This window comes from Nerophis ophidion, linkage group LG15, assembly GCF_033978795.1.
Source record: "Nerophis ophidion isolate RoL-2023_Sa linkage group LG15, RoL_Noph_v1.0, whole genome shotgun sequence".
Classification (NCBI taxonomy): domain Eukaryota; kingdom Metazoa; phylum Chordata; class Actinopteri; order Syngnathiformes; family Syngnathidae; genus Nerophis; species Nerophis ophidion.
The window spans coordinates 47,019,212-47,034,143 of record NC_084625.1 but is presented as its reverse complement, the minus strand read 5'-3'; the positions used below and the strand labels follow the sequence as shown (position 1 = coordinate 47,034,143).

The window sequence follows — 14,932 nt, the reverse complement described above, 5'->3', positions numbered from 1 at the left end:
TGCCAGCTTTTTCCTCTCAGTCTCCGTTCTAATTCATCCCAAAGGTGTTCTATCGGGTTCCGGTCAGGACTATGTGCAGTCCAGCCAAGTTCATCCACACCAGACTCCGTCATCCATGTCTTTATGGACCTTGCTTTATGCACAGCCGGAAATCTGAGGGTTGTAGGTTCGCTCCCCGCCTCTTATCATCCAAATCGTTGGCATTGTGTCCTTGGGCAAGACACTTCACCTTTGCCCCAGGTGCCGCTCACACTAGTGAATGAATGATGAATAACGGGTGGTGATCGGAGGGGCCCTAGGTGCAGACTGGCAGCCACGTCCGTCAGTCCACCCCAGGACAGCTGTGGCTACGAAAGTAGCTTATCATCACCAGGTGTGAATGAATGATGGCTTCTTGCTTCTCTGTGAAGCGCTTTGAGTGTCTAGAAAAGCGCTAGATAAATCTAATTCATTATTATTATCATTATTATAAGAGTCCAATGGCGATGTGCTTTACCCCACTGCATCACACACTTTGCATTGGACTTGGTGATGTATGGCTTAGATGCAGCTTCTCGGCCATGGAAACCCATTCCATGAAGCTCTCTGTGTACTGTCCGTGGGCTAATTTGGAAGGTCGACCATTCTTCCAAAAGCGCATCGGTGAAGTCACACACTGATGTTGGTCGAGAAGTCCTGGCTCTCAGTCTCTGTTCTAATTCATCCCAAAGGTGTTCTATCGGGTTCCGGTCAGGCCTCTGTGCAGACCAGACAAATCCGTCCACAACAGACTACGTCATCCATGTCTTTATGGACCTTGCTTTGTGCACTGCCGGAAACCTGAGGATTGCAGGTTCGCTCACCGCCTCTTAACATCCAAATTGCTGGCATTGTGTCCTTGGGAAGGACACTTCACCCTTGCCCAAGGTGCCGCTCACACTAGTGAATGAATGATGAAGGGCCGTAGGCGCAGACAGGCAGTCACGTCCGTCAGTCTACCCCAGGGCAGCTGTGGCTACGAAAGTAGCTTACCATCACCAGGTGTGAATGAATGATGGCTTCTAACTTCTCTGTGAAGCGCTTTGAGTGTCTAGAGAAGCGCTATATAAATCTAATCTATTATTATTATGATGGTAGTCATAACTACAATGTGGGCCTCAATGAAAACGAGTTTGACATCCCTGCTCTAATAAATTAGCTCGGTTGGTAGAGTGGCCGTGCCAGCGCCTTGAGGGTTGCAGGTTCGATTCCAGCTTCCGCCATCCTAGTCACTGCCGTTGTTTCCTTGGCAAGACACTTTACCCACCTGCTTCCAGTGCCACCCACACTGGTTTGTATGTAACTTAGATATTGGGTTTCACTATGTAAAGCGCTTTGAGTCGCTTGAGAAAAAGCGCTATATAAATATAATTCACTTCACTACACGGATTACTCGGCAATATATGCAAGATTTAAGGAAGTTAAGGCGCGTGGCAATGCATGGAGACATTTGATTGGTTGGACAGTTGTGTTGCATTTGAGTGCTGCTGGGACCATTTTGATGGTGAACATTTTTATGACTGCCCAAAATGTGAGGAGAAATTGCGAATATTGGACAAAATTGCAGAGCCGCACCTAATTTGTGGGGCTCGGTTGAATTGGCGTGAATTGGCGCAATAGCAATATCCTGGAGGGACTGAAAATTACAGAAATAAACGAGTGACGGAGCACTTTGACGCAGGCATTTTTACCCCGCTGGAAGTCCTCTTTTATGTTGGTCTGATGTGGCTACCTTGCCAATACCAGGCCTCAGAAGTCCTCTACTGAGTCACAGTGCGGAGAAAATAAAAGTCGGGCTTCCTGTTTTTATTTCCATGCTGGCGACGGCGTAAATGTGGAGGCCAGACATGGATGCAGTAACGACAGAAGGACACTGTCATCATGTCCACTGTTTTAGTCACGACATGTAGGCGAGCACGGCATAGACAGATTGAATCAATTTGTCTTCCTAGAAGAGTCGATGCTGTTTTAACTGCAAATGAGGGTGGCCTGCCCAAGTGTGTCAAGACTTTGACTTGAGGTGCTGCCAGTAGAACGGAGACGTGTGCGCTTCAAGGAAAGCCCATTAGACCTGAGGCTTGTTGGCTTCTGCTCTTACTTAAGTTTCATAATACAAGCTTGTCAAGTCCAAACATGTTCCAGCACCGCTGGAATGGAAAGAAAACCCTCCCAGTCGCGTGTCTTCCGGAAATTTGGCAAGCCCACTCTTATAGATAGTTTCCCTTTATTTTGTTTATTTTCAGAATCTTCTTTTATGCAGCTGGCCTGGAATGTGTGATGCACCTCTCTCTGCGTTGAGGTCATTACACGTTTTAATCCACGCCCCTCGGAGGGGATCAATAAAAAAACAAAGAGGGCTTCCATCGAAACATTAAAAAGAAGAGAAAAAAGTTGAAGAGAAATTTGAAAAACCTATGTTGGCACCTATGAAACAAAAGATTGAAATTTAGGCTTTAAAACACTGACTGTTTATTCAATGCAATTTAACGGTGAGGAATAACTTCCACCGCATTCTTAGTTTTATTTGTGTGTGGCCCACGTTGGAAAATGTTTGAAAACCACTAGACCAAACCTTTTGTTCTGAGGAACTTTAAAAGGGTCATGTTATGATTTGTTTCCCTCCATTTAAACACTTCCTTGTGGTCTACATAACATGTAATGGTGGTGCTTTGATCTTGTTTAACAGACCATCTTCAAACCGTTTTCTGACCGGTCTTATTTCCAAACCCCGTTTCCATATGAGTTGAGAATTTTTGTGTTAGATATAAATATAAACGGAATACAATGATTTGCAAATCTTTGTCAACCCATATTCAGTTGAATATGCTACAAAGACAACTTATTTGATGTTCAAACTGATATATATTTTTTTTTTGCAAATAATCATAACTTTAGAATTTGATGCCAGCAACACGCGACAAAGAAATCGGGAAAGGTGGCAATAAATACTGATAAAGTTGAGAAATGCTCATCAAACACTTGTTTGGAACATCCCACAGGTGTGAAGGCTAATTGGGAACAGGTGGTTGCCATGATTGGGTATAAAAACAGCTTCCCAAAAAATGCCCAGTCTTTCACGAGAAAGGATGGGGCGAGGTACACTCCTTTGTCCACAACTGCGTGAGCAAATAGTCAAACAGTTTAAGAACAACGTTTCTCAAGGTGCGATTGCAAGAAATTTGGGGATTTCAACATCTACGGTCCATAATATCATCAAAAGGTTCAAAGAATCTGGAAAAATCATTCCACTTAAGCGGCATGGCCGGAAACGAACATTGAATGACCGTGACCTTCGATCCCTCAGACGGCACTGTATCAAAAACAAACGTCAATCTCTAAATGATATCACCACATGGGCTAAGGAACACTTCAGAAAACCACTGTCACAAAATACAGTTTGTCGCTACATCTGTAAGTGCAAGTTAAAACTCTACTATGCATTTATAAACAACATCCAGAAACGCAGCCGGCTTCTCTGGGCCCGAGATCATCTAATATGGACTGATGCAAAGTGGAAAAGTGTTCTGCGGTATGAAGAGTCCACATTTCAAATTGTTTTTAGAAGTATTCGACATCATGTCATCCGGACCAAAGGGGAAGCAAACCATCCAGACTGTTATCGACGCAAAGTTCAAAAGCCAGCATCTGTGATGGTATGGGGGTGCATTAGTGCCCATGGCACAGGTAACTTACACATCTGTAAGGTACATACAGGTTTCGGAACAACATATGCTGCCATCTGAGCGCCGTCTTTTTCATGGACGCCCCTGCTTTTTTCAGCAAGACAATGCCAAGCCACATTCAGCATGTGTTACAACAGCGTGACTTCGTAAAAAAAGAGGGCGGGTACTTTCCTGGCCCGCCTGCAGTCCAGACCGGTCTCCCATTGAAAATGTGTGGCGCATTATGAAGCGTAAAATACGACAGCGGAAACCCTGGACTGTTGAAGGACTGAAGCTCTACATAAAACAAGGATGGGAAAGAATTCCACTTTCAAAGCTTCAACAATTAGTTTCCTCAGTTGCCAAACGTTTGAGTGTTGTTAAAAGAAAAGGTGATGTAATACTGTGGTGAACATGCCCTTCCCAAATATTTTGGCACGTGTTGCAGCCATGAAATTCTCAGTTAATTATTATTTGCAAAAAAAATAATAAAGTTTATGAGTGTGAACATCAAATACATTGTCTTTGTAGTGCATTCAATTGAATATGGGTTGAAAAGGATTTGCAAATCATTGTATTCCGTTTATATTTACATCCAACACAATTTCCCAACTCGTATGGAAATGGGGTTTGTATAAGAAAACGTTTTAGAAAATCACTTTGTACTCGAACAAAGTTGGGATAAAAGTGAATTTTTGGAATATATTGTTTAAAAAAAAATGTGCCTCACTGGGCTACTAGTCATCATTTTAAAAAGTGTATGCTGCATATATGTACATTTTTAAACCGACAATGTGCAAAAATGTATCTCTTGCCTAATATATTTATTCAATAATATTTCGAAACACAGCTGAGATAGGCTCTAGCAAGCGGTAGAATATGGATGGTTTCTAGACCTATTTTCTATTGTTACTTTATTATTCTATTTTATATATACCTGTTTTACTCAGAATGCTGTGCCACTGTCCCATATACAGTACTGCATACTTGTTATTATTAGAACATTATAATGTTGGCACAACGCTCTGTAAATAAATGTATCAAATTCTAATTCCACAAGCGGTAGGAAAATTGATGGATGGAAGTTCTAATTACTTATTGTACTGCGAGTAAAAGTTGGAGTGTCACGTGTGCACCGTTGCAAAGTGTAAGGTGATGCTTAAAAGAGCATACAAAAAACTGCATGATGATAGAAGGCTCGAGAGTTTCTCAAGAATTCAAAGAATAATAAATGGATGGCAGCAGGCTGGAAGAGACTGGCTTTAGAAAAGGCACACAAACACATTTGCACGTGTATGCAAAGCTCGGTGGTGAAAGGGAGGTGCATGTAGTGCATGGAGAGGGGGAGGAGTGGATGTTCTTTGCCGACAACTCTGCTGTGCAGACACAACAAGCGAAACATTTGAATGAACAGCAGCAGACTAAAGAGGTAAGAACTTTGGAACTGATAACATGAAATTGACTAAAAGATTCAGCACAATTTTTATCTTGTATTTTTTTATTGACATTATACAATCTTGTTTTTCCCTACGGAGTTAATGTCCCGCTTAGACATTGTTCATAACCACCCAGATACTGATAATCACATCAGCCGTTCTTTACTTAAAACATTATTGTGGTTGTACTGAGTCACTCTGCTAGGTTTGTTGACCTCATAAAACGGATTGTTTATGTTGTTTTTATGCATTTTTAATGGTGATGAAGGAATAAAAAAGGTATTTGGTGTTATTTCAGGCTTGTTTATTAAAATGAAGTTTTCCAAGTCGTGAGATACTATTTACAAAAATAATAAATGCCCTCAGTTCTTCCAGCCTTGAGTATGCGGCCGCAGTGAAAATACTTGAGCTACTTTGCAATGTTCCATCTGTTTTAGTTATATAAGAAAGTGCATGGTTGTCGACACAAGATGGTAGTTACATTGCTTTACGTTGCAGAGCAGCTACAACTAAACTAAACAAACAAAATACTGTACTAGTCTTTTTTCGGGTGGGGACAGACGGACGGAGTTACAAAGTTGGAGTCATTGATGTGTTCAGGTCCACGCATGGTGCGGACAGACAAGGATTAGGCCATTAGGGAAGCCATGCAGCAGAGATTCCACTGAACAACAACCTTGTCTCTTATTGCCCACACAGCAAGATGGAGGACTACTATTACCATGACGACGAGGACCCCAGCTTCAACGTCAGCTACGACTACAGCTATGACCACTCGGTGTGCGACAAGGAGACTGTGCGTTCTTTCGCCAGCGTCTTCCTCCCGGCAATCTATTCGCTAGCGCTGGTGGTGGGCCTGGCGGGGAACGCTCTGGTTGTGGCGGTCTACGCGTCGCGCTCGCGACTGCGCACCTTGACGGACGTGTGCATCCTTAACCTGGCCATTTCGGACCTGCTCCTGCTCGTCACACTGCCGTTCTGGGCGGCGGACGCCGTGCACGGCTGGAGGTTGGGCTCGGCTGCCTGCAAGCTCACCTCCTTCCTCTACAGCACCAACTTCAGCTGTGGCATGCTTCTGCTGGCCTGCATCAGCGTGGACCGCTACAGGGCCGTAGCCCAGAGCACGGCGGGGAGGACCGCCAGGGGCCCCCGCGTACGGAGAAAGTGGCTCGTGGTGTGCTTGGCATTGTGGGCGGTGGCTAGCTTCCTTGGTCTCCCCGAGTTGGTTTTCTCCACCGTCAAGCACTCCCATCACAGGATATACTGTATAGCTGTGTACCCGCACAGCATGGCCCGACCCACCAAAGCTACCCTGGAGCTGTTGGAGGTTGGCCTCAGGTTTGTGCTGCCTTTCCTGGTTATGGTGGTCTGCTACTGCTTGTTGGGCCGTGCCCTGGGCCGAGTGGCGGGTATGCAAAGGGAGCGGAAGTGGCGGGCCCTACGGGTGCTGTTAGCGGTGGTGGCCGTCTTCCTGCTGACTCAGCTTCCTTACAATGTGGTGAAACTATGCAGAGCGCTGGACATCATCTACATGCTAGTGACCGACTGTGAGGTCAGTAAGGGCTTAGATCACGCCCTCCAAGTGACCGAGAGCCTGGCGCTGACCCACGCCTGTATAAACCCGCTCCTCTACGCATTCATCGGTTCCTCCTTCCGGGGACACATCCTCAAAGCTGCCAAGCGTCTCGGTCAGCAACTCGGGCAGCACCCCGAACCGGAGGCTGGCGAGTCAGCGGTGGAGATCGCGCTCACCGCTCGCAATCAAAACCAATCACAGTCGGGATCCGAGGAACCAGACACAAGCACGTTTACCATGTGAAGTGCACACATGAACTTGTCACAACACTAACTTGAGGAGCGCATTCCAGTGTAAAACACAAAAACTGTAACACGTCACGACACCCGTAAACATTCTTTTAGATGTTGCTACATTGATATTAAAGGTTTCGTTCCGGAGAAACATACGAAGTACGTCAGAGGCCGGTATTCTGTCCACACATATCGTGCGTGGGGCGGTAGTGTGCTTGATCTAGTGATGTGTGGAGGTTTCGAGGCGTGTCGAGTAATGGAGGGGGGCGTTTCGGCGAAGCGAGCCTCGCTGTACCACGTGAACGATTCGGGCCCTGGAGAAGATTTAGCGAGGAGATTCAACAACACACAAACGGGTGAAGCTCCAAAGGAAATTTGGGATTTTGAGAGTTGTGGTCTGTCTGGAACACGGATAGAAAATAAAGAAATATATTTTTTAAGTGCCAATAGAATCAAAGAATACCGATGCATGGTTTGAATAGCACAAAAATTCTAAACAAACAAATATACAGTTCAGGTCAAAAGTTTAGACATACTGTACCTTCTCCTCATTCAATGCGTTGTCTTTATTTTCATGACTATTTTCATTGTAGATTGTCATTGAAGGCAGCAAAACTAGGAATGAACACGTGGAGTTATGTACTTAACAAAAAAAAGGTGAAATAAATAAAAACATGTTTTAGGGAATAAGCGGTAGAAAATGGATGGATGGATGTTTTATATTGTAGTTTCTTCAAAATTGCCACCCTTTGCTCTGATTACTGCTTTGCACACTCTCGGCATTCTTTCGATGAGCTCCAAGCACACCTGTGAAGTGAAAACCATTTCAGGTGACTACATCTTAAAGCTCATGGAGAGAATGCCAAGAGTGTGCGAAAAAGTAATCAGAGCAAAGGGTGGATATTTTGAAGAAACTATAATATAAAACTAGTTATTATTAAGTACATAACTCCACGTGTTCATTAATAGTTTAGATGCCTACAGTGACAATCTACAAGGTAAATAGTCATGAAAATAAAGAAATCACATTGAAATGAGAAGGTGTGTCCAAACTTTTGGCCTGTAGTGTATATATTATAAATGTTATTTTTATCAGGTCAGTAGTCTGGTAGGGTAAGGGTCTACGCATCTACCTTTCATGCCACAAGGCAGGGGTTCGATTCTCGGCAGCGCTATATCGCAAATATTATGTAAACATTACTTTTTATTAAGGTAACACATTCTGTAAGGTATTTATTCTCTTTTAAACAATCACCAGAATTGAACAGATGGATGATGGAGAGGTTGTCAAGAAAAAAGTATCGCTTAAATAACAAATGAACTAAATCTTCCCTGTTCTGAACATCGCTGTCCAAGTTACTTTGGACATCTTCCTCTTTAAGCCCATAAGTATTATCCCCCAAAGTGACAGAAAAAGATGCCCCATCGTATAATACTACCATGTTGGCAAAAAACAAAGCTCAATGCTTTAGAGCGCATAATATTTAATGTCAGTAATTGTCTTGCAAGAAGATTCATTCCATACTTGGTGGTGGTAAGCTACTATATTAGCTACAGCTGCCCTTGGGGTACACTGACAGTTTTATGGGTGGCACCCCTGCGGAACTAAGTGCTCCCCGCGTATCACCCCTGAAAAAAAGTCTGGACACACCACTGGCTATGCTGAAAACAATTCACTTTAGGGTAATACACGTTCATAGCTTTCAAACCATCATACCTTTGTGTTGTTAGTATTGTAACTTCTAACGAAGGCTGTCAAAGTTAACACTATCACAAGCTAACAATAATTTCCTTCAAAGGCAAGATTTCTTGCATTGCAGTTGACGTTGAGCCACAAGAGGAAAGAAATAGCAAGCAGAAATAAACAAACAGGCTACATTGAATGGAAAGCCAAGCTCCAAAGCCCAGGCGGTTCACTCTCCCATCAAGACCAAAGCCATTTCCATCCATCACCGGAAAATGCCATCCAGAGAAAAGAACCCTTCCACCTCGACAAAGGCAGGACAGGTGTCACCTCAGTATTTGGATACCAGTTTAGCGGATTTCATAATCCAAAATGTGGATTGTTACGATCATGCTTTGACTGTAACGGAGGTGTGCTAATTAAAATAATGGTGATATTCATACTTATCTGTTTGTACCTGCCAGTACAGTGGTTCTCAACCTTTTTCAGTTATGTACCCCCTTTGATTTTTTTTTTAATTCAAGTACCCCCTAATCAGAGCTAAGCATTTTTGGTTGAAAAAAAGAGATAAAGAAGTAAAATGCAGCACACTGTCATCAGTTTCTGATTTATCAAATTGTATAACAGTGCAAAATATTGCTCATTTGCAGTGGCCTTTCTTGAACTATTTGGAAAAAAAGATATAAGAATAACTAAAAACTTGCTGAAAAATAAACATGTGATTCAATTATAAATAAAGATTTCTACACATAGAAGTAATCCTTGACTTAAAGTGCCCTCTTTGGAGATTGTAATAGAGATCCATCTGGATTCATGAACTTAATTCTAAACATTTCTTCACAAAAAAAGAAATCTTTAACATCAATATTTATGGAATATGTCCACAAAAAATTTAGCTGTCAACACTGAATATTGCATTGTTGCATTTCTTTTCAAAGTTTATGAACTTACATTCATATTTTGTTTAAGTATTATTCAATAAATATATTTATAAAGGATTTTTTAATTGTTCCTATTTTTAGAATATTTTTAAAAAATCTCACGTACCCCTTGGCATACCTTCAAGTACCCCCAGGGGTACGCGTACCCCCATTTGAGAACCACTGTGGTAGTACATCAATTGAGGATTATAAAGAAAAATATATTTTTTCTGCCGGGCTGAAATACTGCATATTCCCTTCTAACATGTTCTGTGTTTAGCAGGCAGATTGCCTGGAAATAATACACTTTCTTACAAACTAAAGAAATTTAGTACATTCTCTTGCACATATAGGAATAGGATTAACTTGTACAACACGTAATGTGCAGAATATCAGAGGCATTTATTCGGGTAAAACGATCACAGGTTCCATTGCCAAAATTGTTTGACAATCAAGGCAGGATTGCAACAATCCACATTAGGAATGTGCAATAAACTGCAGACAGTTGATTAATTTTAATCATTTATAACATACCTTAACATTACTTCATCAATAAATGTATTTCATTTTTATACTTTACCCAAAATAATTACACAATGAGGGTAATTGCACTTGACTGAGCTAACCTATGTATTTTGTAAACAATGTGTGTTTTGTTGAAATAAATACAGCATTTTCACAAACTCGTACCCTGAGTCATTGCTAAAACAGTTAGTGCTGTTTTGCTATGGTAACAAATGGTTGTACTGCACAACATCACTCTGGCAATTGCCTCTCATCTAAGAGCTAATGCTAACATGTCCAGTGAGTGGGAGAAAGCTTCCAGAGACTCATCGAGTCTTTAAGCCATTAAGGCACCGTAGTGTTTGTCATTTTTTCCATCCTCAGTACCTGTTAGTCATCCTCTTTCCGTTGCACTGGTCAAACTACTGGTTACACCACAGGCATTTGGAAAAAGAGCACACAGCCTGCTCTTTACAAGAATCTAGTGAAAGGTTTGCTGCTGTGTCATAGTAAGGGCATACATGAGATGTCATTTAGAAATACAATCCAAGAGGAAACACCCTGAAGATGACACTCAGTCCTTGTCAACAACGCCAAGCTGTGCTTTGTTTCACAGTGACTGCGCTGAGATTGAGATGTTATGACTCCCAGTAGAGATCACAAAGTATGACAAAACTGTCAACATTCCTTCCTATTAATGCTTGTTGTGGTTGTGCAGAAAGACATGATGTTTCCTCCTCCAGAGAACATTTCACAAACACACGTGTTAAAAGACATTCCCAGCAACAAGACGGGGATAGGAAAACACAAACAAACAGCGGAAAATCTCGGAGGCCTGTTATAGAAAGCAGGATGTATTCCTATGAGGATTAAGTACGGATATGTTGTACCACAAAGCTGGTTTACCGGTAATCAAGGGTTTCCCGCAGAGATTTGTTGTTAAGGCGGCCTTAACAACAAAGAGCCACCGCCTAAACTAACGTCTTAACAAGATCTCAAGTAGGGCTGGGCGATATATCGATATACACGATATATCGCGGGTTTGTCTCTGTGCGATATAGAAAATGACTATATCTTGATATTCGAGTGTACGTTCTCACGCAGTTGCTTTTAGCTGCGAGCATTACACTACAGGCTCTTCTCGGTCTTTCCTTTCTCCTTCTCACAGACAAACAAGCGCACCTTACATACGTCACATACTGTCACTTCATACGTCACATACGTATACCCCCTCGCGGAGCAGAGCGGTAGCGGCATGGGTAACGTCGATTGAACGAAGAATTTATTCCCAAGAAAAACAGCAGGTGGTCCATCGTCTGCCAGTGGTTTGGCTTCAAATGGGAATATGTCGAACAGCCAACCGTAATTTGTCAAGTGCGGGCCAAAAGCGTTGCTACCAAAAGTAGCATTACAGCTAATATGTAGCATCATTTGAAAAGTCACCTGCTAGAGAATGAGGAGTGCTTATTACGCATGACAACATTTCCGTTCGGTGCCAAACCATCAAAATGCCAAGGCAACCATTTACAGATCAACACCTTTTGAAAAAAATAGTCAACAACAGAATTTAATAACGAACACTATTTGATTTCCTATTATGCACCTCATTTTATTTGACACTTAAAATGTCTCTGACAATCTTGCATTTTCTGTTTTGGAAATGACATGAACGTTTGTGCCATTGCTTAATAACTGTGTAATAAATACAGTTTTGGTCAATTGACTTAGTGGTGGTTTCTTTCTCTGCGTGTAAGTTTAAAATGAGCATATATTAATGCAGTATGAAGAAGAATGTTTTAATGTAGACACATAGAATCATCATACTACTGTGATTATATGCATCAAGTGTTAATTCAAGGCCAAGGCAAAATATCGAGCTATATATCATGCATCGCGATATGGCCTGCAAATATCGAGATTTTTTCAAAAAAGGCCATATCGCCCAGCCCTAATCTCAAGCCACACGTGCGCATTTAAAAAACGATCTCTGTCCCCAGGCAAATGCATACACTGAGTGTCATACGCATGCCAAAATACTGGAGACGCTGTAGCCTAGGACTTAAGACCATTTTAGCCAATCAGAAACATCCACAACATCATTTCCGGAGGCGACATATAGCAAAAATTGTCAGGTCACGGCAAGAACGAATTATATCTGTAGACTGACAGAGGAATAGAGCTACTTTTAAGCATTGTTTTGGAGTTTAAAGTTAACAAGACTCAACAAAGTGTTGACTGGGAAACTTTGCTAGTCCAAGTACGGTGACATTCTTACCCTATTTTTGGAGCGGTACGGACTTGGCGGTACATCTGAGGAATTTCAATCCATCCATCCATCCTCAACCGCTTATCCGGAATCGGGTCGCGGGGACAACAGCTCCAGCAGAGACCCCCAGACTTCCCTCTCTAGAGCAACATTAGCAACTCCTCCTGGGGGATCCTGAAGCGTTCCCAGGCCAGAGAGGAGATGTAATCCCCCCATCTGGTCCTTGGCCTGCCCCGAGGGGTCTCCTCCCAGTGGGAAGTGCGAGGAGGACCTCCTAGGGAGACGCTCGTGAGGCATCCGCACGAGATGCCCAAACCACCTAAGCTGGCTCCTTTCCAAGCGAAGGAGCAGCGGCTCTACTCCGAGTCTCTCTCGGGAGACTGAACTTCTCATCCGATTTCTAAGGGAGGTGCCAGCCACCCTTCTGAGAAAATTCATTTTGGCCGTTTGTATCCGCGATCTTACTTTTTCGGTCATGACCCACATTTCATGACCATAGGTGAGAGTAGGAATGTAGATAGTTCGGTAGACCGAGAGCTTTGCCTTCTAGCTCAACTCTCGTTTCGTCACAACAGTGCGGCAGAGAGACTGCAATATTACCCCAGGTTTTCCGATGCTCTGGCTAATTTCCTTCTCCATATTTCCCTCACTTGTGAACAAGACCCCGAGATACTTAAACTCCTCCACCTGGAACAGAGTATTGTTCTCTACCTGGACAGTACAAACTCTGAGGAATTTCCTCATCGGAAAGAGGACATCACAAAAACAACTGCCGACACTAAACTGAAAGCGATTCGTGGAAAGTACAGACAAGCAGTCGACGCAGGTGGAAAAAGGGTTAGTGGTTCAGGGACGGCGTGGCGCAGTGGAAGAGTGGCCGTGCGCAACCCGAGGGTCCCTAGTTCAATCCCCACCTAGTACCAACCTCTTCTCGTCCGTTGTGTCCTGAGCAAGACACTTCACCCTTGCTCCTGATGGGTGCTGGTTAGCGCCTTGCATGGCAGCTCCCTCCATCAGTGTGTGAATATGTGTGTGAATGGGTAAATGTGGAAGAAGTGTCAAAGCGCATTGAATACCTTGAAGGTAGAAAAAGTGCTATACAAGTACAACCCATTTATCATTTATTTACGGTAGAGTTGTTTTGCTGTACTGCGAACTATGCCAGCAGATGTAGGACGGTTTGCCATCAACTACATGCATTCAATTTGGAATAGAAACATCATATATTGACGCAAGCTCTCACAGGAGTTGGGATTCTCCATTCATCCTTGACAGCCTGGTCACAGACAAAGATATGGCGAATGATGTACAAGAGCAGCAAGATTCCACTGGGAGCAATCCACAATCTTCTGTGGTGAAAGAGAGAAGAGCTCTACTTCAGGTATGTGGGCGCTAACTTCATTGCTAGGACGTCCATCCATCCATCCATTTCCTACCGCTTATTCCCTTTTGGGGTCACGGGGGGCGCTGGTGCCTATCTCAGCTACAATCGGGCGGACGTAATATTGTTAATAAGGCAAATACATGATGTATATCTGGGCATCGAAATATTTTTATATGAACTGCACAGCAATTACAAATGCTCTCAGTGAGAGTGGGACAAAAATACTTGTTTTGGAATCAGAATTTCCTGAAGGAACTCCCCTGAAGGAATCAATAAAGTACTATCCATCCAGAAGTCAAGATGGCAAGCTTATATTAAAGTTTAGCTGTTTTAGATGTACAAACCCTGTTTCCATATGAGTTGGGAAATTGTGTTCGATGTAAATATAAACGGAATACAATGATTTGAAAATTAGGGAAGCCATGCAGCAGAGATTCCACTGAAAATGAAAGGTACCTACAGGTTTTGGAACAACATATGCTGCTATCTAAGCGCAGTCTTTTTCATGGACGCCCTTGCATATTTCAGCAAGACAATGCCAAGCCACATTCAACACGTGTTACAACAGCGTGGCTTCGTTAAAAAAAAAGACTGCGGGTACTTTCCTGGCCCGCCTGCAGTCCAGACCTGTCTCACATCAAAAATGTGTGGCCCATTATGAAGCGTAAAATACGACAGCGGAGACCCCAGACTGTTGAACGACTGAAGCTCTACATAAAACAAGAATGGGAAAGAATTACACTTTCAAAGCTTCAACAATTAGTTTCCTCTGTTCCCAAATGTTTATTGAGTGTTGTTAAAAGAAAAGGTGATGTAACACAGTGGTGAACATGCCCTTTCCCAACTACTTTGGCACGTGTTGTAGCCATGAAATTCTAAGTTAATTATTATTTGCAAAAAAAAATAAAGTTTATGAGTTTGAACATCAAATATCTTGTCTTTGTAGTGCATTCAATTGAATATGAGTTGAAAAGGATTTGCAAATCATTGTATTCCGTTTATATTTACATCAAACACAATTTCCCAACTCATATGGAAACAGGGTTTGTATTCAAATAGGGTTGTATTAAAAATGCTTTGAGTAGTTTCTTGTAATAAATAATACTGAGTTGAGTAAAACTGCAGTTGCATTAAATGTTTTTTTTTCTGTCAAAATTAAAATACCTCGATGAAGTGCTTTATTGACACTTCATTTTCCGACGATGTCGAGGGGCCATTCGACATGTTGTAAATAACATGTCACTATCTT

At 42.5% G+C, this 14,932-nt stretch overlaps 2 protein-coding genes across 3 annotated transcripts in view; one reads left to right on the top strand and one right to left on the bottom strand.

The window, feature by feature from the left end:
- Positions 1-14,932, bottom strand: part of acad11 (acyl-CoA dehydrogenase family, member 11) — a 56,563-nt gene that overhangs the window by 11,577 nt on the left and 30,054 nt on the right. The gene's annotated exons all lie outside the window — the stretch shown is intronic.
- Positions 4,993-11,756, top strand: ackr4b (atypical chemokine receptor 4b). Its single transcript, XM_061922282.1, has 2 exons — positions 4,993-5,109; positions 5,816-11,756. The coding sequence occupies exons 1-2, from the start codon at positions 5,087-5,089 to the stop codon at positions 6,933-6,935; spliced, it is 1,143 nt and encodes a 380-aa protein (XP_061778266.1). The 5' UTR covers positions 4,993-5,086; the 3' UTR covers positions 6,936-11,756.

Bases quoted from the DNA above. Each gene is read 5' to 3' on its own strand.
- ackr4b (XM_061922282.1), top strand. From the start codon at position 5,087: ATGAACAGCAGCAGACTAAAGAG. The intron at 5,110-5,815 runs GTAAGAACTTTG...TTGCCCACACAG, and splicing joins AACAGCAGCAGACTAAAGAG to CAAGATGGAGGACTACTATT.